At 40.6% G+C, this 25,179-nt stretch overlaps 1 protein-coding gene across 3 annotated transcripts in view; it reads left to right on the top strand.

Moving 5' to 3' along the window:
* Positions 1-13,690: 13,690 nt before the first annotated feature.
* The window catches only part of TRIM36 (tripartite motif containing 36), a 28,583-nt gene continuing 17,094 nt past the window's right edge, over positions 13,691-25,179 (top strand). The window contains exons 1-4 of one of the 3 annotated variants that reach the window (XM_064483236.1): positions 13,691-13,978; positions 16,031-16,265; positions 20,525-20,554; positions 24,553-24,878. In XM_064483236.1, coding sequence (XP_064339306.1) covers positions 13,952-13,978; positions 16,031-16,265; positions 20,525-20,554; positions 24,553-24,878 — 618 coding nt within the window. In that variant the 5' untranslated portion in view covers positions 13,691-13,951. The remainder of the gene's footprint in view (positions 13,979-16,030; positions 16,266-20,524; positions 20,555-24,552; positions 24,879-25,179) is intronic. The other 2 variants (XM_031448841.2, XM_031448843.2) reach the window with 2 other exon arrangements.

Genomic DNA, 25,179 nt, shown 5'->3' with positions numbered 1-25,179 from the left:
TGCTTTTAAGGTCCATACATAGTGTAGCATATATCAGAAGCTCATTCTATATTATAGACAAATAATATTCCATTATATGTATATACTACATTTTGCTTGTCATATGTTGATCAACACTTGGGTTGTTTCTGTCTTTTGGTTATTGTGAAAAATGCAGCAACAAATACTCATTTGCAGACAAGTATCTCTTTGAGTCCCTGCTTTCAGTTCTTTTGTAGAAGTGGAATTGCTGGGTCATATGATAATTTTATATTTAACTTTTTCGGGGACTATGAAACTGTTTCTCACTGCATCATTTTATATTCCCACCAGCTGTGTACAAGGCTTCCAGTTTCTCCACGTTATCACCAACACTTATTTTCCATTTCTTTTAACTTATAAGCATCCTCATAGGTGTGAAATGGTATCAATTGTGGTTTTAGGTTGCATTTCCCTAATGATTAATGATGTTGAGCACCTTTTCATATGCTTTATTCAGTTGCCTATTTTTGTACATAAATGTTTATTGGAACATAGCCTCACCCATTTGTTTACCTATTGTTGATTGTGCTTTCATCAAAGACTGTATGGCTGCAAGTGTAAAATGTTTAATTAATATTAATATCTCACTCATTAAGTTTGCAGACTCCCATGTTAGACCATAAAAAGCCTCAATATATTTTAAAAATATTTAAATAATTTTGTGAAATGGTCTTTGTTCAAAATGGAATTAGATTAGAAATCAACAGAAAGAAATATAGGAAATCTAAATTATTTAGAAATTTGGAATAATTTAGAAATTAAACAGCATATTTCTAAATAGCCCATCACAAGGGAAGATTAGAAAATATTTCTAAATGAATAAAAACAAACCTACGACATATCAAAATTTACAAACTGTAGTTAAATCAGTGTAGTTAATCGTTAAAGATGGAATGCTTCTCCCCTCCTATTGGGAATAACTCTTGTTAATTTTATTCACTATTTTACTGGAGGGTCTAACCAGAGCAATAAGGCAAGAAAAATAAAGGTATACAGATTGGAAAGAAAAAAGTAAAACTTTCTTTAATTATAGATTAATGAATTTTGCAAGATGGCAAGACAGCACATTATGCAATGATTACCTGTATTTCTATGTACAAGCAATAAACAACTCAAAAATGAAATTAAGAAATCAATTTCATTCACAATAATAAAATACTTAGCAATGCACTTAACAAAAGCATTTCAATATATCTGAACACTAATAAACCTATAGAGCATAGCTAAGAGAAATCAAAGAAAATCTCAATAAAGAGAGCTATTCCAATCTTTTAGAGCTGGATTATGAGATGGTTGCACAACTCTATAATTTAATAAAAATTACTGAACTATACACTTAGAACTGGTAGATTTTATGGTATGTAAGTCATACCTCAATAGAGCCATTAAAAATATTTGTTGTTCACATGACCTTTCTGGGTGTAGGTGCTAGGATGCATTTGTGTCAGAAAGCCACATTTTATGTTTGCACTTTGGGAAAAAAAGGCTGTTGAAGTAAATATGAGGATTTATTAAAACCAAAGATATTTTTATATTCCTAATTCTAGTCTCTAACTCTTAAACTGTTAAACATTCACCGTCATAATTTTCAACTTCTAAACCTTCACAAATACAATGATTTATTTGTGTCCACAGCTTTAAAAAATTTGGAATGTGTGTTTTTTGTGTTATTTGTTAAAATTTTTATGTGTTATATTGTTTACTATCAGGAGGAGAAAATAGGGTGTTGTGGATTAAAATGAAGCCAAAAACTGTGGCTGTCTATACATGACAGTTATTTCAGTAATCAGCATGGCACTTGAGCAGTTATATTGAGAAGTTTTCTAAATTAGATGGAAGCTGGCAGTTAGTACATTTTCCACAGCAAGGGACTCTTTAATATTGCTAGATTTCTCAGTGTGAAAAATCCACACATCACACAATCCCTCTGTTAAATAGCTTTCTTTCTTTTACTGTGAAGTAGCATCTGTCTTGTTAATTTTATTATTTTTTAGAAACGTGAATTAACTTTTTTTAAGATTTTGGTCCTGTGGGGGATGAAGTTAGATATTAATCTGTATGATATTAATCTTACTTTGTTCTTAGAGTAGGAGAAATAGTAAAGCAACTTTTGATGCCTACTGACTGACCCTGTGTCTTTGAAGTCCATACACAGAATTTCAGGGGAAATGTTAATGTTATCTTCATTTTGTATGCCTGTCATCTTTGAAAGGTCTTTACTGCTCCATAGTACTATTCATACGCTGGCTAAATAAAGAATGATAAATACCACCAGGCATTTGAGTAGATATCTGCTTAGTTTCCAGCTTGTGGACATTGATCTGGACTCTCATGGGCAGTTCCACTCCTGCCACTGTGGCAGCTGACTCTAAGACCCTTGCTCCCAGCCCAATCTTGATCTTGGGTGGGAATCCAGGCAACTGTTAAAGATATTTTGTCTGGAGTAGTTCCTAGTAGCAAGTAATCAGGTGGACAGATCTTTTATAATAGCAACTTTTTGAGGAAAAAAAGGGCAGCTAGTGCTGCCAGATGGCAAAGAGATCCTTAGATCAGAGATACTAGCATTAAGAGCAGGAAGATATTAGAGACAATTTAGTTCAAAACCAGCATATTACAGAAGAGAAAACTGAAACTCAGAAAACTGAATGGACTTTCCAGGAGTAGCAGAAACTGAGTTTCGTACTCAGTACCTGTTTCTTCTTCTTCCTTACTAATAAACCCTTGATTTTGTTTAGAGTAGCATTGTTCCCAGAGTAAAATAAGCACCTTCCCAGCCTTCCTTGTAGCTAGAGAAGGCCATATGATCCAATTCTCACATGGGAGATGTAAGTGGAGGTCACTGGATGGGATTTTGGTAAAAGCTTTTTAAGGAGAAACATTTGGCTAGTTTGCCCCTTTGTTTCTCCCTTCCTCATTCCTGCTTGTAATGCAGACATAAGACTAATGGTTTGGCTCTAACACTGATTTTTATGATGAGCCTGAATTCTCTCTGGGTGTGAAAAACTTTAACTTTCAAAGCAACACCTCTTTCTGGCAATTAGGGAGGAATCCATTCATGAATGCTATAGACTTAACTTGAATTCTATCTAGTTTTTCTTATGGAAACAAAGAGCATACACAAGTTCCGCAGAACCTGAGAAGGAGAAGAAGCTTCTAAACAAGAAGCTTTATACTTGTGTCTTACCTCCTCCTGAGCCCCAGCAGTGACCACCTAGCACATTAACTTTTGCTGCTGGCTCTCAGGGGCTATCAGCACCAACTCATAGAAGAAAAGTAATACATTGAAGAAGGAGCAAAGTTCTGGTGGAATAACAGTCAAGGAGCAATATTCCTGGAGCTTTATGGAGAAGTAGGCAGGAAAGAAAGAAAGAAAGAAAGAAAGCATTATATACTTCTGGATTTCTGGACCAGAGAAGAGAAATCAGAAAGTGACCAAGAGAAAAGACAAATAAGAAAAACCCCTAAGGAAAATGATTTCATTCTTGCAATAAATCTTACAGTTGTGTCTAATCTAATTATAGCTGGCTTTTTTTTTTTTAAAGAAAAAGAAAATGTCATGCCCTTATCACTTTCCTCCTTTTCAAGAAAGATAAGAGACTGCCTATAGTGGAGGAATAAAGTAGGCCCGATTTTGTTCAGCCAAGTTTTCTTCTCAAGAGAAGCAAAGATTGTCAGGTATGAATGAAGCAGGGAGACTAAGAGGCTGTTTCAGCTGCAGCCTCCTAGGGGAGCTGCTATTTTTCAAAAGAAGTAGAAAAATGTGAGAAACATGCTCTGAATATTTAACTCAATCAATGAAATGTATAATTGGAAAAGTCAGTTAGTCGTAACTAAGGGTAAGAGTGTTTGTCCAAGAACCTTGTTGGCAGGAATGTTTACTCTTTCTTTTCTTTTCTTTTTTTTTTTAATTAAAAGAAAGTTGAGTATCAAGAGGATATAGAGATACAATCGCCCTTACACACTTAGAGTGTTTAAAATACAATCCTGGTGTTTGTTCTCATCTCAAAAGCCGTGGCTGGGTCTTTGTTACCTATTGGATTTCAGGAAGGCTGACTTGAGATACGGCATTGCCATTTCCCGGGCCCTCACTTATTTTTTTTCCTGCGCTGTCAGCCAGATCCTTTGTTGTGCCTGCCCTGCATTCATTCTCTCTGCCCTCGCACCTCCAGACAGTGGGATGAGGATTTTTCCTGGTCCTCGCGCTGAGAGCTCCGGACCGCCACGGTCCCCGGCATCGGATAAAGGACTATTTTAACTATCCCGTGGGTGTCGGGGCTGAGTGGGCGCCACGCGGGAGCAGACCCGCTTTTGTGTTGGTGTTTGTCTCTGGCTGTCGTCCGACCCCCGGCAGGAGGCGCGGGCCGTGACCCCCGAGGAGGCGGGGCCTCCGCGCCGGGCTCCGCCTGGTGAGGATTTCACGGCCGCCGCCGCCCTCGTTTGTTCCGTTACATGGTCCTGCCCCGACCGCTCGCCCAGAGCTAAGAACGCCGGACGTGGCTGCCCAGGAGCCCTCTATGGCTTTCATCCCACCCAACCCCACTGTTTGCTTTTTCCCCCGCTTTCTCATTTTTCCTCGTTAACTGCATACTAGCGGAGCGCTTGGCAAAACTCAGACTGAAAACAGAGAAAGGGAAAAAGAACAAATTCGATGCACCCGCCTCAGTCCTCCATAGTTTGCGAAGGGTCGTAACCATGTCTGAGTCGGGGGAGATAAGTGAATTTGGCTACATCATGGAATTGCTAGCCAGAGGCAAGGTAAGTGCTTTGGCGCGCGGAGCCGCGGCGTGGGCCCCCACCCCAGGCACTACCTGGCTTGTGGCTGTGGGCGTCCCGGCCCCTTGAAGCCCCCAGGGAGGGCGGGCTGGAATCCCAGGTCTGCACTGTCAGCTGGAATGCCCGGCAGCTGCAGCATGCAAAGTAGCCGCCTTTTCTTTCTTTCCTTTTTTTTTTTTTTTTTTTTTTGAATTGCGCGGCATCTCTGAAATGAGCCAAAAGGGACTTGGTCAGCTGGCCGACGGCGGGGTCTCCCGGAACGTCGAGGGAGATGGGGTGGGGGACCGGGCGTTGGCCGAGGGGGCGCTCCTCGATGCACCCAGGGCTGTCAAGCGTGGTGACTTCGAGAGGGTGACCTCGCCTGCCCAGTCGCGGAGCACAGAGGGAGGGTCGAAACAGAAGGTGAACAGGCCAGGAGGGTGGGATCGGGTTCAGTGTGCAGTCGACCTTGTGGCGGGTAAATAGGGCCAGAACCTTCCACCCTCAACCCCATTCGCCCAGCCCCGGCGTTTTCAGCCCTCCTCCAGGTCCTTGGCCGCTGTCCCAGGCCCAGAAGAAGTCAAGCATCCTTCTTGTGATGGGGAAGGGGTGATGCTAAGACGCCGGATTTCAGTTTGGTACCTGTCCTGGAGCCCTTTTGAAAACCCCAGGCTGGCACTGTCGGTGGCGCCTGGCGACCACGCCCTCGGCCGGGCCAGGTGGCGCTGCTTCTAGGCTGAAAGCATTGCTGGGAGGCGGGCCTCCGCGCTGCATCCGAGAAAGTGCCTGGAGAGGTTCCTAAGTGGTTTGCAGGCGGTAAGTGTCGGGAAATGCAAAAGCTGCATGGTGCGTGGTCTGCGGGGATCCGCCGGTGGCCAGACAGCAACAGCGTCTGCGTTTGCCCTCTGCACCTGGAGTTTCGAGGAAAGGTGATGGCATAGAGGAGAAAAGGACTCCCTGCGCAAGGTCATAGAAAGAAGGATGATCTGCAGTCCTGGTGTGAGCACCTGAAACCTCAGTCTCATGCCTCACTAACCCCACCTCCGCAGATGCTTGAGGTAACACAGTCCTGCGGCTCCCTGGGCTGGGGAGCGGGTTAAGGCACTCCTAGAGGAAAGCGCCCCGGGAAGGGGGCGGTGAGCGTCCCTGAATTCTATTCTGCACACACTGAATACATCCATTCAAAACAGAATACTTACTAACTTTTCGAAGGTAAAGGTTGTGCCTCGGGTTACCCCTACCGTTTACACTCCGGGACAAGAAGTACAAATGGAGGACGTTGGTCCGCTTTTCTTCATATCCAGGGGCTCGATCCAACGTATCGAGGGGCCTCCCGCGCATGCGTGGGGACATCCTGGCCAGCATTTCCAAGCTCCTTGTCCCCCTCAAACAGCTTAGGCTTGGCCACCTCCTGGGCCAGGGTTGCCTATCAGAGCCCTCTCCACCCTCTGGAGGACTGACCCTGGGGAGAGGAGAAGTCCAGAAGGAAGTGCTGGCTCAGAGCGTCCTACATTCCTAGAAGGAAGTTCTGGCCTGCAGCCAGAAGGCCAGAACCCGGCTATCCAAAGCACACAGCAGGACCCTGGCTGCCCAGAAACTTTGAAGGCTGGGTTGACGGGTAGAGAGGAGAGGAGGAAAGAGGATGCCTTTTGCTAATTACAAAATAAATGGACCACTCTTGATGGGATTGAGAATAGGATGATTGAGAGGTGAGTTTAAGTCTGTGGTGCTCAGATACTCCTCATAGTAAGCCAGAATTATATTAGCTGGCTAATACTTTCCTTCACTAGCAGGGAAAACTTGAAATTCAGAGAGAATGGTTATGAGGTGAGATTCAGGGATCTGCATGTTTGACACCCCAGGTGATGATGAAGCAGCAGGTGAACTTCCCATAAACCTTAAATGGGCCACTTGGGCAGAACCATTAGTGAATGTTTAAAGCTTCTTGTGATAAAGTCAGATTTGAAAAAAAAAAAAAAAAGCTCTCAGAATTAGCATTGTATTTCACAAGATGCTCACTGTAATGAAAAAGACAAACCCCCAATACCTGAATACCTCTGAGTATTAGCCATGGAATAGCAGACCTTGGAGACTGACTCGCTTTATTTTCCTCACAGGAGTTAGACTTCACTTTGTTGCTCAAATTGGTGATGTAGAGAATTATGTGAAACTTACCTAATTACGACAAGTTCACAGAGTTAAAAAAAAAAAAAAGAGCAGAGGCTCTTGTCTTCCTACTGCCTTCCCTTTCCTCCCACCCTGCAAAGTTGAGACCAATGGGTTGACCATCATCGAAACTTCTTTTACTTTTCCCTGATGGCTTTAACATTTTACAACATTTAATACATGCTTGTTGCAAAATATTCAAAATTTACAGAAAGTTTTACAGAGTAAAAAGTGGAACTTCACTCCCACCTCCAATCCACTGCATTTCACAGTGGCTCCAGTTTGCTGTGTGTCTATTTCAAATTAAATTAGCTTGTTATTGTGTTCACTGAATGTGGGAGGTGAGCCTTTCACCTCAGGGTAACCTAAAACCCACATGACAAACTTGATCAGCTTATTTTACTCTATTGTGATGATTACCTTAATATTTAAAGTACACAGTAATCTCTACCATTATGGTCTTTCTCTTCATCAAACAATACCCCTTATGTATAATTAGTACCTATGATAATTCTCAAGAGGTTTAAAAATCAATGTAAATGAAATTCCTTATATTTCACTATTACAGAAATTTGTACCATTTCTGGAAGCTGATTTCTGAGGGGGTTTTGTTTATTTATTTTGTTTTTCTTTTGTAACTCATCTCTTTGGACTGAAAGAGAGCCTCCCAAATCTGTGGTCAGTATCTTGGATTACACAAAAGCAGTATTTTCAAACTCGTTTGGTCTCCAGCAAGATTTGCATCATTAATTTTGTATCATCTTCATAATTTCTTCTCTTCACACCATCACACACTTTTCTAGAATCATATAATGAAGATTTGATAACAAGGAACATAGAGGAATTTATATTTAGTGTACTTCTCTATTTAGAATTTTAAACACATGTATAGTTATGTATTCACAGCCAGAAAGTACTTTCTGTTTCCAACAGTTGGTAGTTACTGTTCAGGCATGTCCATGGAGTACAATAGTTTGAGTAAAACAAAGAGGTTTAATTAAAATTAAAATTCATTTAATTTTAATAGAGAAACAGGCAATGATTCTATTATTTGGTGAAATATTACTTTTAACTTTGAATATCTTTGAGGCACAAAAAATTCAAGAACTTTAATAAACACAAAATTTACTTTCAAACAAGAAGATACTTATACTTTGAAATAATTACATTTAGAAAATCCTCCAATCTAGACTAATGTAAAGTCTTAAACATCTCCTGGGACCAAAACCAAAATGCCACCAAATGATCTGTTTCAGAGGGCACCATAAACAGTTACTCACTCAGTTATGCAACTGAGTCTAAACTGGGTGATAATACTAAGGTTGTGTCCACTGCAAAGTATTGTTTAAAATATTTTTTTTATATCTTGGGATTGGGCAAAATGTGTGTGTTCTGGGGAGTAGGGAAGGCAAAGAGAAGATTTAAACGTTAACAGTATCATTTGAAAATAGCTAATTTCATAATATCAGAATTTTCTTCTGATGTTTTTACTACCTTGCTCAAAAGATAATTTGAGGCGGGAAGTATCTCTGAAACCACTTTGTCAAAGAATGTTTAAATCATATTTTCTATGAAATTATAAGTTACATGTTTTACACTTACCTGTGGGCAGTGCAGTAGGGATGCTGGAGTGAGACCCAGGTTTGTCTGTTGGTATCTAGCCATGTGGCCTAGAGGATATTAATCTCTGGATATAGGTAGGGAGGAGTTGTGAGGATTACATGTCCCTTCTGAAGGGAATTGTACCTATTTCACAGGGTTATTGCAAGAATTAAATGACTATTTTGTACAAAGTTCTTAATACTGTTATTGGCACATAGTAGGACTTCAATAAGTGAAAGCTATTTGGTCTAGCTACTTTGACAACAAGGTTAGGTCTTGAGATACCTCATATGCAAACTGTGATCTTTCACAATGGGAGGTACAGTTGCCAGATAAAATACAGGATGTAGACTTAAATTTGAATTTCAGATAAATGACACATAGTTTTTTCTGTTGTTGTTTTTTTTAGTGTAAGTATATTCCATTCAATATTTGGGACATTTTTATACTAAAAAGGTTCATTATGTATCTGAAGTTCAAATTTAACAGCTGGCCTGTGTTTTTATTTGCTGAACCTAGCAACCCCAAGTGTAGGAATAATAAGATACAGTCAAAAGGGACCTGCTAACAACCTCTGTATATTATCAGTGTTGTTCACCCCAAGTTGGCTAAGGGACCCCTTTGCCCACCAGTCATGCAGCCAATACCCTCCTGGCAAAATACCTGCTGGACCCCCACTGTGTTCCACTCATCAACTCTCAAACTGTTGGTCCAGTGCTACCATTTAGCAGATAAATGCCTACTGGATTTTCTCTTAAACAAAAGCTCTACATGGATGGGAAGATAAGTCTTAAAAAACATCAGACTTTGGCGTATGAAATGAGTTTGTCATCGTATTAAACTGAGCAGTAAGAGTAAGTGCTGAAGGACTTCGGAGTAAGAGGAGCTGACCAATGAAAACTAGACACCTGAGGATGGAGGCTCTAGAGCTGTGGCTTGAAAGATGAGATGAGGCTTTGGCTGGGCAATGGAAATCTGAACTTCCTGGCTCGCTGGCCTCCTCTCCCCTGAGGCTGTTCCCATAGAAACACTTTATGACAGGTAAGCTTGGCCTGTCAGAGGCTTGGGTCAATCATTGATAAATGTCATCTCTTGTCACTTTCCTGTAACCTCCTGATACCAGCAGTGTAGACAGGACATGTGCCAATCTACTGTGAAGCCCTGTGATTTACTTCGTTGATTTACTTCATTGCCACCTTCCTCATTTACCCTAAGTCTAGGGGCTTTCTCAATTGAACAACCCACATTGATCCTAACAGGGGGCAAGGTTTAGGAGGATGCTGGCCATGCCACCCTGTTGCTACTTCTTGTTCAGGACATACTAACAGAATGGTACTCTGATGTTTGACCTCAGACCAAACAGATTACAAGCCAGTGGTGCCTCATGGCACTGACTGAAAATATGCACCATGGTCATTAGGACCTGACTCGGCCAGGAATTTAATCTCTTGTTGGGTATTAGTAGTCAGTGTGGAAAGAGACCAGGTCAGTGAATAGTGTATAGCCTAGAGGGTATCAGGTTTATATTGTAAGTGTGAGGTAGTGAACGTTTATTGAGCCTCTCTTTTACCAGACCTGAATAGGGTGTGTGTGTGTGTATGTGTGTGTTTCTGGAGTGGCGGTTATTGGCAGGTGAAGTAGGAGAAACTGACCTTTTGGACTTCATGAAGCAGGTAGATTGGAGACAGCTCACACCCCTGTGCTAGAAGAGTGATTACACAATGCCAGCAAGCACAAGGTATGATGTAGACAAGGGTACTGAAGGTTGGTGGACTGGAGGGGGTACTAGGTATGGAACAGGCTTCCTTGTGTTGAATTTGGCCCATATTTTAAACGAAACTATTGGAAAAGAAGGTGCTAGAACACTCCCAACTGAAGAAGGGTAGGCACCAAGGGATAGTATATGCAGTACAAATTAGGGGATTAATGATTTAAGAAACAAAACAAAATAAAACAGGTCTTTCATGTCATTTCCACTTAACTACCTTCAAAAGCTTCCCCGTGTCTACAGGGAAGAAGCCTGGTGACTCTAGGCCCACCTAGACTCATTTTGTGTTATTGCAAGGGGATTTGAAGGCTAATCAGAGAGAGGTACCAGGGAAGGAGAGAGAAGGACTTAAAAAAAACCCTCAAACCCACAGGATTTTAACTTGGGGTACTGGGAAGGACCTTGGTATCTTTGATAACTAATAGCTGAGATGGATGGGTGTTGAAAGTGATGAGATGACCCAAAGCATGGCAGCAAAGCTGGTAGAAATGACTAGGCAAGTGAGAGAGTGGTAGTTTAGAATGGTGGTTTTATTTTATTTTATTTTTAAATTGAAGTTTAGTTGATTTACAATGTTGTGTTACTTTCTGTTGTACAGCATAGCAATTCAGTTATACACACATGTATTCTTTTCCATATTCCTTTTATTATAGGTTATTACAAGATACTGAATATGGTTTCCTGTGTTATCCAATGGGACTTTGCTGTTTATCTATTCTGTATAGTTTGTATCTGCTAATCTCGAACTCCTAATTTATCCCTCCCCAAATGGTGGTTTTCATATTTGCTATTTTCTTGCCGATATCCCTCCTCCCCCATTTTGTTTTAAAAAGTATATGGGTTAAATAGTTGAAATAAATATGGGATTAAAAGTTTATGAATTAGATTACATTAAAATTTTTGAGAAGTAAAATATGCATATATTGTAAAGTGCAAACCATACAATACAATGTGGGTGGAAAGTGTTTTCCACACATAACTCCATCCCCTTACTTCTTTCCTACACTGTTACCATTTTTTGTACTCTATTTCATACTTACTTTTATTTACTTATTTGCCTATATAAGCAATTTGCCTGCTGTTCTCATTTTTTTTTTTCTGCCAAAGTGGCAACATACAGAATCATTACGGGTTTGTACTTTTTTAACACTATATTTTAGAAATCCTTTCTCAACAGTACATTCATTTTAACTGCTGCAATAGTATTCCAAGGTGTGGATGTACATTATGGATTAGATATTTAGCTTCTATAAATAAAGTCCCAATGAGATCTTTGCACACATGTTTTTGTGCACACATGCTAGTCTTTCAGTGGGAAAATTATTAGAAGTGAAATTGCTTAGTTAAAGGTATAAGCATATAAAATTTTTGATAGCATTTGTAGTTTCCCTTCAGATAAGCTGGACCAATATACACCGCTACAAAAAAGTTTGAAAGTGCCTAGTTTCCCACATTCTTACTAAGTTTATTAGCATAATTTTTGAAATTTGAGAATCAGGTGGAAAATGATTAATCATTGGAGTTTGATTTGAGTAATGGAAGAGCTTTGAAATTTAATATTGTCTATACAGTTTTTATCGTTAGTTCATGTTAATGATGCCTTCTAATCTCTTGTACTCTGTACTTTAACAAGTTAGTTTTGGACCAAACGCGATTCAAGTATGCTGATGTGAGACTACAGCTAGAGGGGTAGTACTGAACCCAAAGACCAGTATTAAAAACAGAAACTGACTTATAATGCTTTTTAATGGTTAGTTAGGCCTTTTAAGGGAACATGGTGTCATACATAAGTGACTAAATTACGCAGGCATTTTCCTAATTTCCCTCTTGATTAGGACGCTTCAGAACCTGTGGGAAGGAAGGAAGCAGCCTCAACTCCAGCATGTGGGCCCACGCAACGGGCACTAATCCTGATCAGAATCGTCCAATCATTACTTGGCAAGGCGTTCATCCTCTGTGCACCTCGTCTGTAAACTGAGGGTATTCCATTAAAGACAATTGCTATGGTGCCTTACTGTTCTTAATTCTACCCTGCTACACCGTTATTTAATTGCCGGCTGGAGAAGAGGCTAGGACTGCTGACAGTGCTGTGGGAAGACGGCGGAACTTTTCACAGCGAGAGACTTCTCCCAAATAGGAAATAACAGTGGGAAACATTTTCAAAATCTTAACAGGATTCTGCGCTGGGGTCCCTTCACTCAGATGTTCAGAACGCCTGTTTTCTCAGGCTATACGTAAGGGATGGAATTATTTAGCCAGCCAGGAGGGCAGTGGCGTGTTCTAACAATACAGCTTCCAACAACCCAGGTTAATTTGTTTTCAATTTGCCTTGGAAAAGGGAAGAAACACCCTTGAGCAGGTGAATTTTAACGTCTCTAGTCTCCGAGCTGGCGAAGCTGCGCTTAACACCCGGCTGGCGCCCGCCGCGTGGATGCGTAGGTGCGGGAGCCGCTCAGGACCAGCTGTCCCGATTTCCCCGCATCCTCTGTCCCGGGAAGGAAACCGCGGAGCAGCAGCGGGGACGAGGGCAGGACGCTCACACTAGAAAGGGCAAGAGGCTACTGTCTCTAATGGAGAGAGACCTCTACCCTGCGGCTTGTCCCCGCACCACTTGGCAAGAACGTGTCGTGCGTGACAGCGCCGCGCCCTGGTGTGGAAAAGCAGAAGCAGAAAGCAGAATATGAGTGGTTGGTGCCCAGTCAAGGAATGTGAAGTTCACTCTACGAATCGGGCCGGAAGAGGAGAGCGAGGCGGGGCAGGGACCGACTAGGGAAAATCCCCGGCTCCGATAGGGGTGGGGTGAGCGAAGTCTGGCCCAGGTCGCCTATCCATCGCGCAGCTCTATGATGGATCCGACGGCACGGGGCAGGCGGCCTGGACCCGCCCTCGTCCCGCCGCCCCGTCTAGACTCAGGAAATGGGACTTGTCTGTGATGCTCGGCTCGCGCTTTACCAAAGCGCACGGAATGCAAAATGAGGGGCAGGAGGTCCGCGCCGGGCAGTGGCCTGGGCTGCAGTTCTCCGCAGCAGCGCCAGTCCGCTCCACCCCGGTCCCGCCCCGGCGCGGCCCTCCGCCACCGCCGCCCCTTTACCGCCCTCACTTCCGCCCCCCGGAGGCTTGCTACCCAGACACGGGCCGACGGCGGCGGCGCCGGTGGGAGTGAGGAGCGGCGGGGCGGAGGGAGCTAGGACCCCGCGGCGCGCCATACCCCGGACCCGCTGCTCAGTTTCAGGGTCGCCCAGCCGCCCGCGGCCCCTCCTCCTTTGTGCGGTGGGCGCTGTTGCCCGGGCGACGGCGCCGCCCCGCCCCGGCCCCGCCCTCCGCGGCGCCCTCTCCCTGGTCTCCGCGCGGCCGCCCGCCCAGCCGCAGTCCGCAGGAGCCGCCGCCGCAGCCGGCCGCGGGGCGGGACTCCCGGGGCCGTCGCAGGGAGCAAAGCTCGGCTCTCCGCGCCCGTGCTTTGGTCCGCCCTGGCCTGCTTCTCCCCGCGTGAGTCCGCTGGCCTGGTCCGGCCGACCAGCTCGCCCTCCGGCTCAGAACCGAGGCTCCGCGGCCGCCGCAGAGACCTGCCCACCGGAGCCTGCCGGGGGCTGCCGGTCTGCCTGTTTGGACCCTGCCGTTGATGACACCTGGCAGAAGGCTGCCATGGAGGGGGATGGTTCAGACTCCCTGGTGAGTTGGGGAGACGGGCGGCCGCCTCACACCTCGGTGGGGGCCCGCCGGGGCCCCCTTGTCTCTCTTTCTCCTCTGCCCTGAGCCTCTCCTAAGGAGGAGCGAGGGCGGGCGTGTGGTGGCCCCGCTTCCTCTTCGCCTTCGCCGCCCTGGGCCGGGTTCCACAACCCGGGACGCCCCTTTCCTGCCCCTCGGAGGAGAGGATCGGACTCCGAGTCACCAGGACCCGGAAGAGGGCGCCGCTCGGGTGCGGTGATGGCCCACCTGAGCACCTCGGGGAGTCTGGGCGGGGCTCTTTGGTGGTGTTCAGATTGTAGAATGGAATTCGCTTTAGGGAGTCGGGTGCAGGTGGCGGCCCGGGGCGCGTACGTCGCGCGTGTCCCGCCGCCCTTTGTCTGGGAGGGCAGTGGGGCCGGCGCCCAGTCCCGCTCCGACCCCCGCGGCCCCGGCCCTCCGTGTTGCCGCGAGCAAAGGCTCCTCCTCGGCTTTGCCTGGACTTGCTCCCGCAGCTGTCGGGGTGTAAGAGTTTTTGTTTGGAGGGGTCGGATATGCAGTTCTCCGAACTTGTTTTCCCGTCGAACCTCATTTATTTTGAAATAGCTTAATTGGGGGAGCCACCACGTCACATTTCTCTTAATCAGATTCCTTCCCCTCAATGAATGTAAAATGAATACTTAATTTTTGTTTTGCTTAAGAGTTGCTTTAGAGCCATGGTTATTAGAAAGCTTATGCACTGCTCTATGTACAAGGAAAGTAGAAATGATTTTAAATCTTCCGCTAAGAGGTAAACCTCCCGTAAAATCGGGTGTGGGAACCTTTTTCTGGACGTTCAGGACAATATTTTCCTTTGAATTAGATGTCAAATTGTGTATGACATGAGATAGGATATGAATATTCTGTATTGTTTGCTGTGAATTGTGAGGTATAGCTATCTTTCAACTAAACTATGATTGTGACGTGATGGGGCTTTCACTTAATATTTATTGAATGATGCAGCAACAAATGCTGCATCTCAAGACCCATTAACAGCGATGGAGCCAGTTGGCTGAAGTGCTGTCGTCAGGGATTGTTAAAGCACTGTGTGTTATTTTAGGGGGAATTGACTCGCATACATTTTTATTTAAAACAAGTGAATTGATTCAATTTTAATTTTTTGTGTGTTTCCAGTAGTTGAAGTCATTGTACCAGGTTATTGGTACTTTAAAATTATACCTTCATTACAGTTTCAGGGATGCTGAAGATAGATTCATAGCACCTGAAGTTTGGGGGATCCATGAGGCGACACCTACACAGGCAAAGGATGGGAAAACTGGTTTGAGGTCATCAGACCTTTTTAGTTGTGATGAGTCTCAGTATTTCTCATTGAAAATAGTGCAAGCGTGTAGTATTGAGAGCACTTATAATGGTTCCTTCTAATCCTCTGCACCCTTTCAGTATTTATAAAGTGCTTTTATGATAGCTGCTTTGATAGCGCAACTTGAGAACCTGAAGTATTTACCTGCATTACAGTTGCAGCATATGGAAAATGGTCACTTTAATGTAGAAAATTGCTGCTAATTCAGCTTGTAAATAGATTTCAAGTAAGAATCCATGAATAAGATGGCTAACCCAGTTTTTACTGGCTCTTGTTACTTGCCCATTACACAGATAATGTTCTAAATATGAAGAGTCATATTTTTAGTGCTATATACTTAATTTTTATAGAAGTAATCTACTTGCAGGATTTCATTGAAATCCAAAATCAGTGAATTAATGATTTGAATCACTTTATAACTGTTGATGAAATATTATGGTCCGCTAATATTGTATGCTAATTTTTCTCATATTTCAGGTTTTTTAAAAAACCATCTCATGTCCCGTCAGCTCTACACAATGGATGATGAAGGGTGGTTAGCGGTATAGACTTTCATAACCAAAAAGAAACTTCAGGTTAAAATAAATCTATTTAACTCTTTTTTGAAGTAAACATATGTATTTATACGAGAGGTATACACATGTTATGTATTTGCACACTAAAAACCTTTGATTCTGATTTCTTTTTCTCAATTTAAGGTTACCATTAAGAATATCGAAAGAGAGCTCATTTGCCCAGCATGCAAGGAGCTGTTTACCCACCCGTTGATTCTCCCTTGCCAACATAGTATCTGTCATAAATGTGTAAAGGAACTCTTACTGATGCTTGATGATTCGTTCAATGATGTGGGATCAGACAACTCCAATCAGAGCAGTCCTCGACTTCGGTTTCCCTCCCCTAGCGTGGATAAAATTGACAGAATTAGCAGACCAGGTATGTGATAGAACCTGGGGTGGGGGAGCTTAGACATACGTTCAGTAATAACTGTGGAAGGGAAATTATATTTGTCATTTTGAGGGTTAATCTTTCCAGGTGAATAAATTAGAACTGTAGTTATAAAAGAACCTCTCTGTCTTTTAAAATGCCATAATCAAATTTTTTTGTTGTTGAAGTAGTCAGATACAATGTGTCACAGTCATGCATATACATACATATATTCATTTTCATATTCTTTTTCAATAATGAACTTTGATTGTATTTTGGTGTGCACATAAAGTGGGTCTTGGATATCGAACACCAACTTTGTGTTAAACCCATCATTAACTGTGCCTGTATTTTAGGGGGTGCTCTGGCCCCATGATGTCCTTTATATGAGGAGTGAAATAATGGACTCCTAAAGTAGGTACTAGGGAACGATCTATGTATGGTAATAGGTAAATAAATATGTAGAATTAAGGGATGAGACTATGTAATGACTAGTGCTAGAGAACTTTCTAGAGGAAGTTTATTTGGTGTCATTTTATTCCATTTTCTCCTTCAGCTATTTTTAATCCAGTTTTTAAAATAAGGATTTTGAACATGAGCTAAACAATAGTGGAATTCTGTAGTAATGTATGGAAGTAGATCTAATGAGATGGATAGCACATGTTCTATACCATTATTATATAGCCGGTGTTTAAATTGTTTCCTGTTGGGATGGTGTTTCTTTCTTCTGAACATCTTTTGCAGGATTAATATAGATTGAAATTAATTTGACATCACCAAAAACAGGGCTATTGGGAAATGAAGGGCCAGAATCAGTAGTGAGGGTCAAGGGGAGGCAGAGGTAAGGGTGGAAAAACCCACAGGGTCATGTCATGTTGGGCACTTCCCTCCTGTGGAGGAGAGTGTTTGAGTGGTCGTGAGCACCAGACTTCAGGGCTTCCGCTCTGCTCAATTTGGGCTTTGAGGTTTTCAGCTTAATCCTTTTGTTCATCCTATTTCTCCCTCTTTAGGATAGGAGTAACTTTTTAATTTTGTTAAAATTTCTTTTTAATCAAAAAAGAGTTTCTTTGTCCTTATTTGCATTTGAGAGAATGCCATCTTTTTTGGTCCATGCTCTGATAGGAAGTCTTCCGGGGCGATGTTGGTGTGTATGTGCTTCATCAGAGAGTGGATACGAATAGATAGGATCTAAGAGTGGTATTATGCTGTTTTAAAAACATGAATTTTTCTTTAAAATGGTGATCGCCAATTACTTGGAAGACATTTTTCACACATAAAAGTTGTATGTATATACAAAAACAGGAGCATTAGGTAGCTATGAGAGTGCTGGGAATATGAGGCTGGAGAGGATTACACTCTTTATGAAGTCATCCCTCTTATGTTTTTCTCCCTGTTGGTAAACTGGCATACTGAGGAGGAGAGGACAGACAGTGATAGCCTGAAATCCTTCTCCCAGATAAAACTTGATATTCTGTTGATGGATCCTCATTGGCTAATTAGGAGCCCTGGCTTGGTTGACCAAGAACAGTCACTTTTTATATATTAATATTCAGCACAAACCATTAAATAAAATTTTGGTTAATTACTGTATTTCCACTTACCATGAGATTGAGCTCACATATGTATTTCAGGAAATCCTGTATTTTATATGGACTGTAATGTTAAGATTTGGTTAGTTTTCATGCGATCAATATGAAGTATGAATGAAATATAGATGAAACAGTTAACTGTTTCTGTTTTCAGGAATTTACCTAGCACAGTCCTTGGTAGATTTTTAATAAATATTTGAGCAGATGTTGAATGACGAACCACTTCTACAAGACTTGTGCATAGCATGGTGTAATGGCATGTATTCCATAACAATGGCATTTTTTTTTTCCAGAACAGGAGATCAGAAATAGATTTACTGAGATGTTCCTCCCTATTCTTAGGAATCCTGTTAAGCTGGATTATGTTCTGATGGGAGGTTAGAAAGCTTTTCTGTGGAGATAAATTACAGGAATTAAGAATATTTAGCTTGGAGAAGGGATGACTGCAGAAGGTGACGGCTGTTTTGTGGAAAAGTAGTAGTACTCTGTGTATCTTTACAGCAAAGATTCCCGATCAATGAGCAGATAAAATACGAACAGAGATGAGATCTGAGCCTGAGAGAAAACAAACCCCTAAGGCCATCTGAAAAGGAATTGGGCAGATCCCTGTCACTAAAAGTGTCTAAATTATCTAAATTAGATTTAGATACTACAGGGGCCAAACAGGTACATAAATGAAGCAGCCCCCAGGCATAATAAAAACAGGATCTGCTTTCATTTTACTTTTTTAATATGTAGAGACAATAAATATTTCAATGTCCCATTAACTCAACTACTGTAGGAAAAGCAACAGTCCATTTATCAGCAGCCAGCTGACTCCTGGCCTCCGCTTTTGGAGACCCCGGGGTGTGGCTGGGACGTGTGGAGACACGATGGATGCCTTGTCTAACTCGGCCGTAGCCACTAGGCTGGCGCTAGTGAATTATCCTATGAGGTTGAAGGGCCAGGTTGTTCATTTAATGCCTCCCCCCCACCCCAAAAACTTCATAGTGGTTTTGATGTGAAATGTTTTTTTAAATGTTGGTAATTAAATTATTTAAAAATACCATGCTACCTTGACATAAGGCAGGGCAGCCAAAACAGATGTTTGACTCTGACCCATCCAGCTCTCAGGCCATCAGGATTCAGAGTCTTTGTTTAAGCGATGGGTGGGACACCTCTGTTAGAAACAGTGCAGAGGGAATTTCTGCCTTGGGTGGTAGGTTCTGTCAGCTGCAGCATCTTCTCCAGCCCTGAAGTTGTGTGCCTTAGTGAGTACCATTTGCATTCATTCACGAAATACTTCAGTTTCCTGCTGGTTATCAGACTTGGCAAAATGCTAGAGCAAAATGAATGAGATAGATCCATGCCTCATTTAAAGAAGCATATAGCTTAGCATTGTACAAAGCTGCATAAGAGATGAAGTAATAAGAACACAGTCCTTCATCAAGGAGAACAGACAGAGCTAGTTAACAAATGCAGATCATGCCCTCAGAGGGTGAGAATGCTCCCTGGAGGTTTTTGTGAAATAAATGCAAATTTTATGATTGCCCTCCTTCTCATGATCACCCATTTTAGACTGGTAAAAGTCATATGTTACAAATACAATGTTACTAATCCTTTATAGAGCATTTGCTTGTAATTTTTCTTTGGATAGATTCAAAGATAAATTCATGAGTAGGTAATGTTCCCTTTTTTTGTCTTTTGGCAGGTTTCTTTTTTTTATTTTTCATCAATTAGACATACTTGAGGAGGAAACTAGAAACCCTTTTCTCAGTAATTGATGTGGGAGGAACGGAATTCTAAAAGTTAGTTTTGCCATTGGTTTAATGAAGGGTTTAGTTAGACCTGGACTGTCCAATACACTAGCCACATATGGCTGTTGAGTGCTTGAAATACATTAGTCTGAATTGAGATACACACTTGGAAAGCTTAGGGTGAAAAAAGAATGTAAAATATCTCTTTAATAATTTTTATATTGATTACCTTTTGAAATGATAGTATTTTGTATATATTGGGTTAAATCTGTATTATTAAAATTAATTTCACTTGTTTTTACTTTTTAATGTGGCTACTGGAAAATACGACATTTGGCTTACACTTTGAGCTCACATATTCCTTGCAAATAGCATCTCATACGTCATTTGACAGACTTTAAAATAAAAGGATGCTTTGAAAGGAGAGTGAGATTTGTGTGTGTAACAGTAGCATATTAAGTTCTGTGAAAATAAAAGAGCTATGTAATTGTTCATTTTGGGTCATCTATATGCAACTTGTCCTCCCATTTTGTATTGTCTGTTGTCAGAAAGATATAATCAGTTTTAGTAATGTTTATGCACGGTGCTGATTTAGGTCAGTAAAAAAAAAAAAAAAAGAAATAATGCTTGATTTTTACTTTGTATTTTCAACAGTTACCAGAAATATGATTGTTTAAAAATACAAACCTATAGGATAAAACGTAGGTCTCGTAAGTGCTGCACCATCAGTGATTAACTCTGAACTGTGATGAGCTAAGCTAATGCTTTACATTGATGGCTTTATAGAAAAGCCATGTGTACCAGGAAAAACACATTTTTTACTGTTAATTCAATAATTGTGTTATGTGCAGGACACAGTCACTGCTTTATCTTCTGTTAACAAGTTGTGAATCTTCTCTTTGAAATTAAATTCTAAATCCAGCTTTCTGTTCATTGTTCACAGCATCACAACGGAGATCTTTGGGGTGGAGAGGTAGAAAATGCTTTATTGCTTGTGTGGCCGCAGGCAGAATAGCATTAGATTTAAATTAAATAACTTTATATAGATAAGGTTTTTTTAAATAAACATCAGTGGTCAAGTGTTCAAAATTACGTAGGAAGTGAACCAACTGGGCTGAAATGACTTAAAGGTCAACAGGACTAAATTTCCAAGCAAGTTCTGGTGTTTTTAAAGGGAGCACTGATTATTTAGTGCTTGTGTTTTGTCATACATATATCCATGACAAGGTAGTTTTTAAACAAAATGACATTTCCCTGTTTTTCTTTTTTAAATATTACCTTAAAATCCTTTACATTTACTTAGTGGAGCAAAGCTTATATTAACATCCATATTGCTATCTTGGGGAGGTTGAATAAGCCAGTACTTTTTGTTCTGTGTTTAAAACTTTGCTTAAAGGTATTGGTAATTTTTGTAATTAATAACATGCTCTTTGCTTGTTTGATGCATATGGTATCTTTTTTGTTACTATTTTAAAGTATTTGGGATCACAGATTTAACATTGAGCTCTTACTTGGGGGTACATTGCTTTTGTATGAAAGATGGACCAATCTATCTTATTAAAATATATATATATATATTTTTTTTACTCCAGTTGACCTTTAAAGTAAACTTGGCCAGTTTTGGGGGGAATGCTGGTGATACCTTAAATTTTAATGGAGAAAATAAACACCTGAAACGTTATCCCTTTTCTGTTTTCCTCACTTCCTCCTACATGCCTTGATTTTAAAATCTCATAGCCGCTTCCAGAAGCTGCATGTAATCCTCCTACAGGGTTTATTTAGTGAGTCCCTGAGTATTTTAAGTGTTAAAATTTACTAATTAGGAGGAAAGGTAGAAACAGTTTGCTTAAAAACAATTAGTTGCTCATCACCCACTTTCGATTCAGTGGGATTTAGAGGGTAGTTGAGAATAAGTTTTTACAGGTTGAAAATGCTGATAGGCAAATGGTAGGTGTAATGACAGGCATCAGATGGTCAGAATGGGCCAAGAGAAATGATAGGTGGAAGCGTAAGGCATCAAGAAGCCCAACGTGAATGACCAAAATGGGGAGAAACTCCACTAACTGGCCAGGTGGTAACAGTGGTAAAGTTGTTTGCAGCCAGAATATGGGAGAGGATGTGGCTGGCGCAGGTTTAGAACCTGTTGTGAACTGACTCCCTTAGTTTTGAGATACTTTATTATTCTCTTTGATAATTTAAATAGTAAAACCTAATGGAAAGCTGACTTTCTGGGGGGATTTGCTATAAGCCAATCTGGAATTTTTTGGAGTCTTCATTTTACAGTTGTGTCATGACTCATGCTTAACTAGTTTAATCTATCTTTGAAGTAAAGGTGTAGGGGGAAGAGAACTGATTCTGCAAGATGGGAGTGTTCAAATAATTAGCAAGTATTGTTGACCCCACAAATGTAGTTTGACGAAGAAAATTGCATCGCTTGGACTACATTGCTTCCCTGCCTTTCCAAGCCATCATTCCTTTTTTTTATTTTTTCATTATATCATGCTTTTGGGCAATACTATTCAGTAGACCTTTCTATAATCACAGAAATGTTTGACTCTACATCTTACAAGATGGTAGCCACTAGCCATATGTAGCTCTTGAGAATTTGAAATGTGGCTAGCACAGCTAAGGAACTGAATTTTAAGTTAAATTTTAATTAAATTTAAATAGCCGTATTTGGCTAATGGTTGCTCATTAGCACAGTTATAGAGAAAAGTTGACTTTATTACATTTTATTCTTAGTTCTACTGTCTTGATTTAGATTTACTTCCCAGAATATCCTTAGATCTGTCCTGTTTTCATTATTGCCCTGAACATATTCTATTCTTTGTTTTTATGAAAACAATGGTAGAAATTAAGGCAGATGAAATAAAATATAAGTTCTTCAGTAGTCATAAAAAATTTGAAAGCTTTTAAGATTTGTTTAGAAAAATAGCCAAAATGTATTAATTTAATATTTGATCTGATTTAAGAAGTTCAATATGATGCTTTACACCTTGGTTTTTATTATAAAAATAAGTTAAAAGAGGTTTACAGAAAAGGGAGAAAACTTTTTTTTTTTTAATTTCTTAACATGAAGGCCAAAATCTGGGTGTCACCAGTGTATATGTTAAAGCATGATTTTATTGTCATAATTTACTTTTGCTTTTCCTCATTACTTAATTGATCACAACCTTTAATTCATAAAACCAATAATCCATTTTTAAAAACATTGTTGAAATTAGGTATCCATTTTAATTTCTTATCACGTAGTTCATGTGTGGAAGCATGCTATTAAATATGAATTTCCATTTGTTTAAACTTGACCACTGCACTAAATCACTTCCAGAATTATTTGGCTTGTTTTTCACTAAGTGAAATTTTCATTGGCATGTGTTGTAAAAGTAGCTCTGCTGCTTATTTTATTGTGTGCCTGCTGTGGTGTGAAATATGTTGGACTGTATTGCATGTTCTTAGAATTATTACAAGAATATATTTTATGCTGAATTTTCAAATTTTTATGGGGCAGCTTTTTTGATGTGCTTTTTGGGGTATGTTTAAAAATAACTTTAAATATTTTTAAAATATTTAAAATTTAAAATAATGCAGCTGCATGTTTGTTGCATAAGTGACTTTTGGGGCCCAATGCCATCTAGCATGCTGTAAAGTCGCTTCAAATGGATAATACGAGCTGACAGCTAAATTTTACATGTAGTGACATTATGCCAGACATCTTCTAAGACAGTCATTAGTGATGGTTGTAATGTTGCCAAGACAACATTAATATAGCTGTTTAAAGACCTTTTTAAAATGTGATATACTCAGTCAAACCATTCTTTTTTGGTACTAGATACATAGTAGTATGAAAGAAGGCTGTAGGTTAAGAAGTTTGTGTTTATATTTAGGGAGTTATTTTGTAGGCGACCAACGCTCCATGCTCAGAATAGATTTGTACAAGAGAGGAGGAAATATGATATGCATGCACCTGTGTTAAACAGACAACCCCAGATTCTTGTGAACCTGTGGGTTGACAAGACTGTCATGCCTTGGTTTCTTGATTGGTTAAAATCAGCATAATACTGAAGAAGTCATTTGATGTATTATGTATAATTATTGTAAAATTATGTAATACTTTTTGGGTACCTTTTGACTTACTGAATTAAGTAATCTTAATGATTCTTTTTTTCAGGTTATAAGAAGATATTAAATGGTTGGTCCCTCTTAAAGTCATTAGATTCTAGGTCTATGAATGAGCTTTTCATCTTTTGTAGATTGCCCTCAATCAATGATTTTGTCTACTGAATTTTCTCAGATAAAACAATACTACAGTGGGATACCTTCTATCACAGTGGTTCTTAACAATTTTGTGGTCACATACTCTTCTGAGAATCTGATAAAAGCTACGGATTGTTTAACCAGAAAATATGCATAGGTACATAGATGCAACATTTTGCATACAGTTTCAGATAGTTTACCAAACTGAATCTTCCTGGAGTCAATCCATGGGCCCTGGCTGCATTAAAAACTCCTGCTCTTTTATGTATAAGCTCACTTCCTATCAGTCAGGCAAAGCTGTGTTCATTTAAATGCAAGCCAGATTCCTTTGGATATGTATGATATATAAAAATAACTATGAATGTTAATCATATAATTTAAAAAGATCCTGATCCTGTGTAGTATTGTAATATGTGTTTTATCCACATATCTCTTTGACTTAATATGGTTTTTATATGGGATTTGTTATAGAATAATTCCTTCCTTCTTTGCTTTGGTAACTGTCTAAGTAATTTGGGCTTATCTTTTGTATGCCAAGGAAAAACTTAAAAAAAAAAAAAAGCATTTTCAGAACACTGATTCAAATGAAACTACTCTGAGTGTTATGTTTTTGAAATCTATTGTAGATATGTCTCTTTCCAAAACATGACTCCTTTTTCCCCCATTCTGTTCATTTTCCTACTGGTGTAACTAAACAAGGACTTACTAATCACACAGGCTGGAAGCGCAATTCACTGACCCCGAGGACAACCACTTTTCCTTGCCCTGGCTGTGAGCATGATGTAGATCTTGGAGAACGGGGAATCAATGGTCTGTTTCGAAATTTCACTTTGGAAACTATTGTTGAAAGATATCGGCAGGCAGCCAGGGCAGCTACAGCCATTATGTGTGACCTTTGTAAACCACCACCTCAAGAATCCACAAAAAGTTGCATGGACTGTAGTGCAAGCTACTGCAACGAATGCTTCAAAATTTATCATCCCTGGGGAACTGTAAAAGCTCAGCATGAATATGTGGGCCCAACCACTAATTTTAGACCCAAGGTAAGTGGAGTTTTTATTAAGTTAAAATATTAAGCAATAGAGTAAGACAAATTCTAACACATCTAGAACCTGATTGTAATAGAGGACATAACTTTAAAAGCTGGCACCAAAAATTAAGGCCTAGTAATTGAAGTTACTTACTATGCTGCTCAACACCCCCAGAGCTTAGAAGGCAATATTGTGGTTCACTCTATTACAGTCCAGTGGGATTCAGTAGAGCTCGTGAGTGGCCATAGCGAGAGCTCTGACTAATAGAGGAAAGGTTACGTTATCTTAGACACACTCTCTAAAGTTGAAATGG

Source organism: Camelus dromedarius, chromosome 3 (assembly GCF_036321535.1).
Source record: "Camelus dromedarius isolate mCamDro1 chromosome 3, mCamDro1.pat, whole genome shotgun sequence".
Taxonomy (NCBI): Eukaryota; Metazoa; Chordata; class Mammalia; order Artiodactyla; family Camelidae; genus Camelus; species Camelus dromedarius.
The sequence above is the reverse complement of the archived record's forward strand: the minus strand, read 5'-3'. Positions and strand labels throughout refer to the sequence as shown.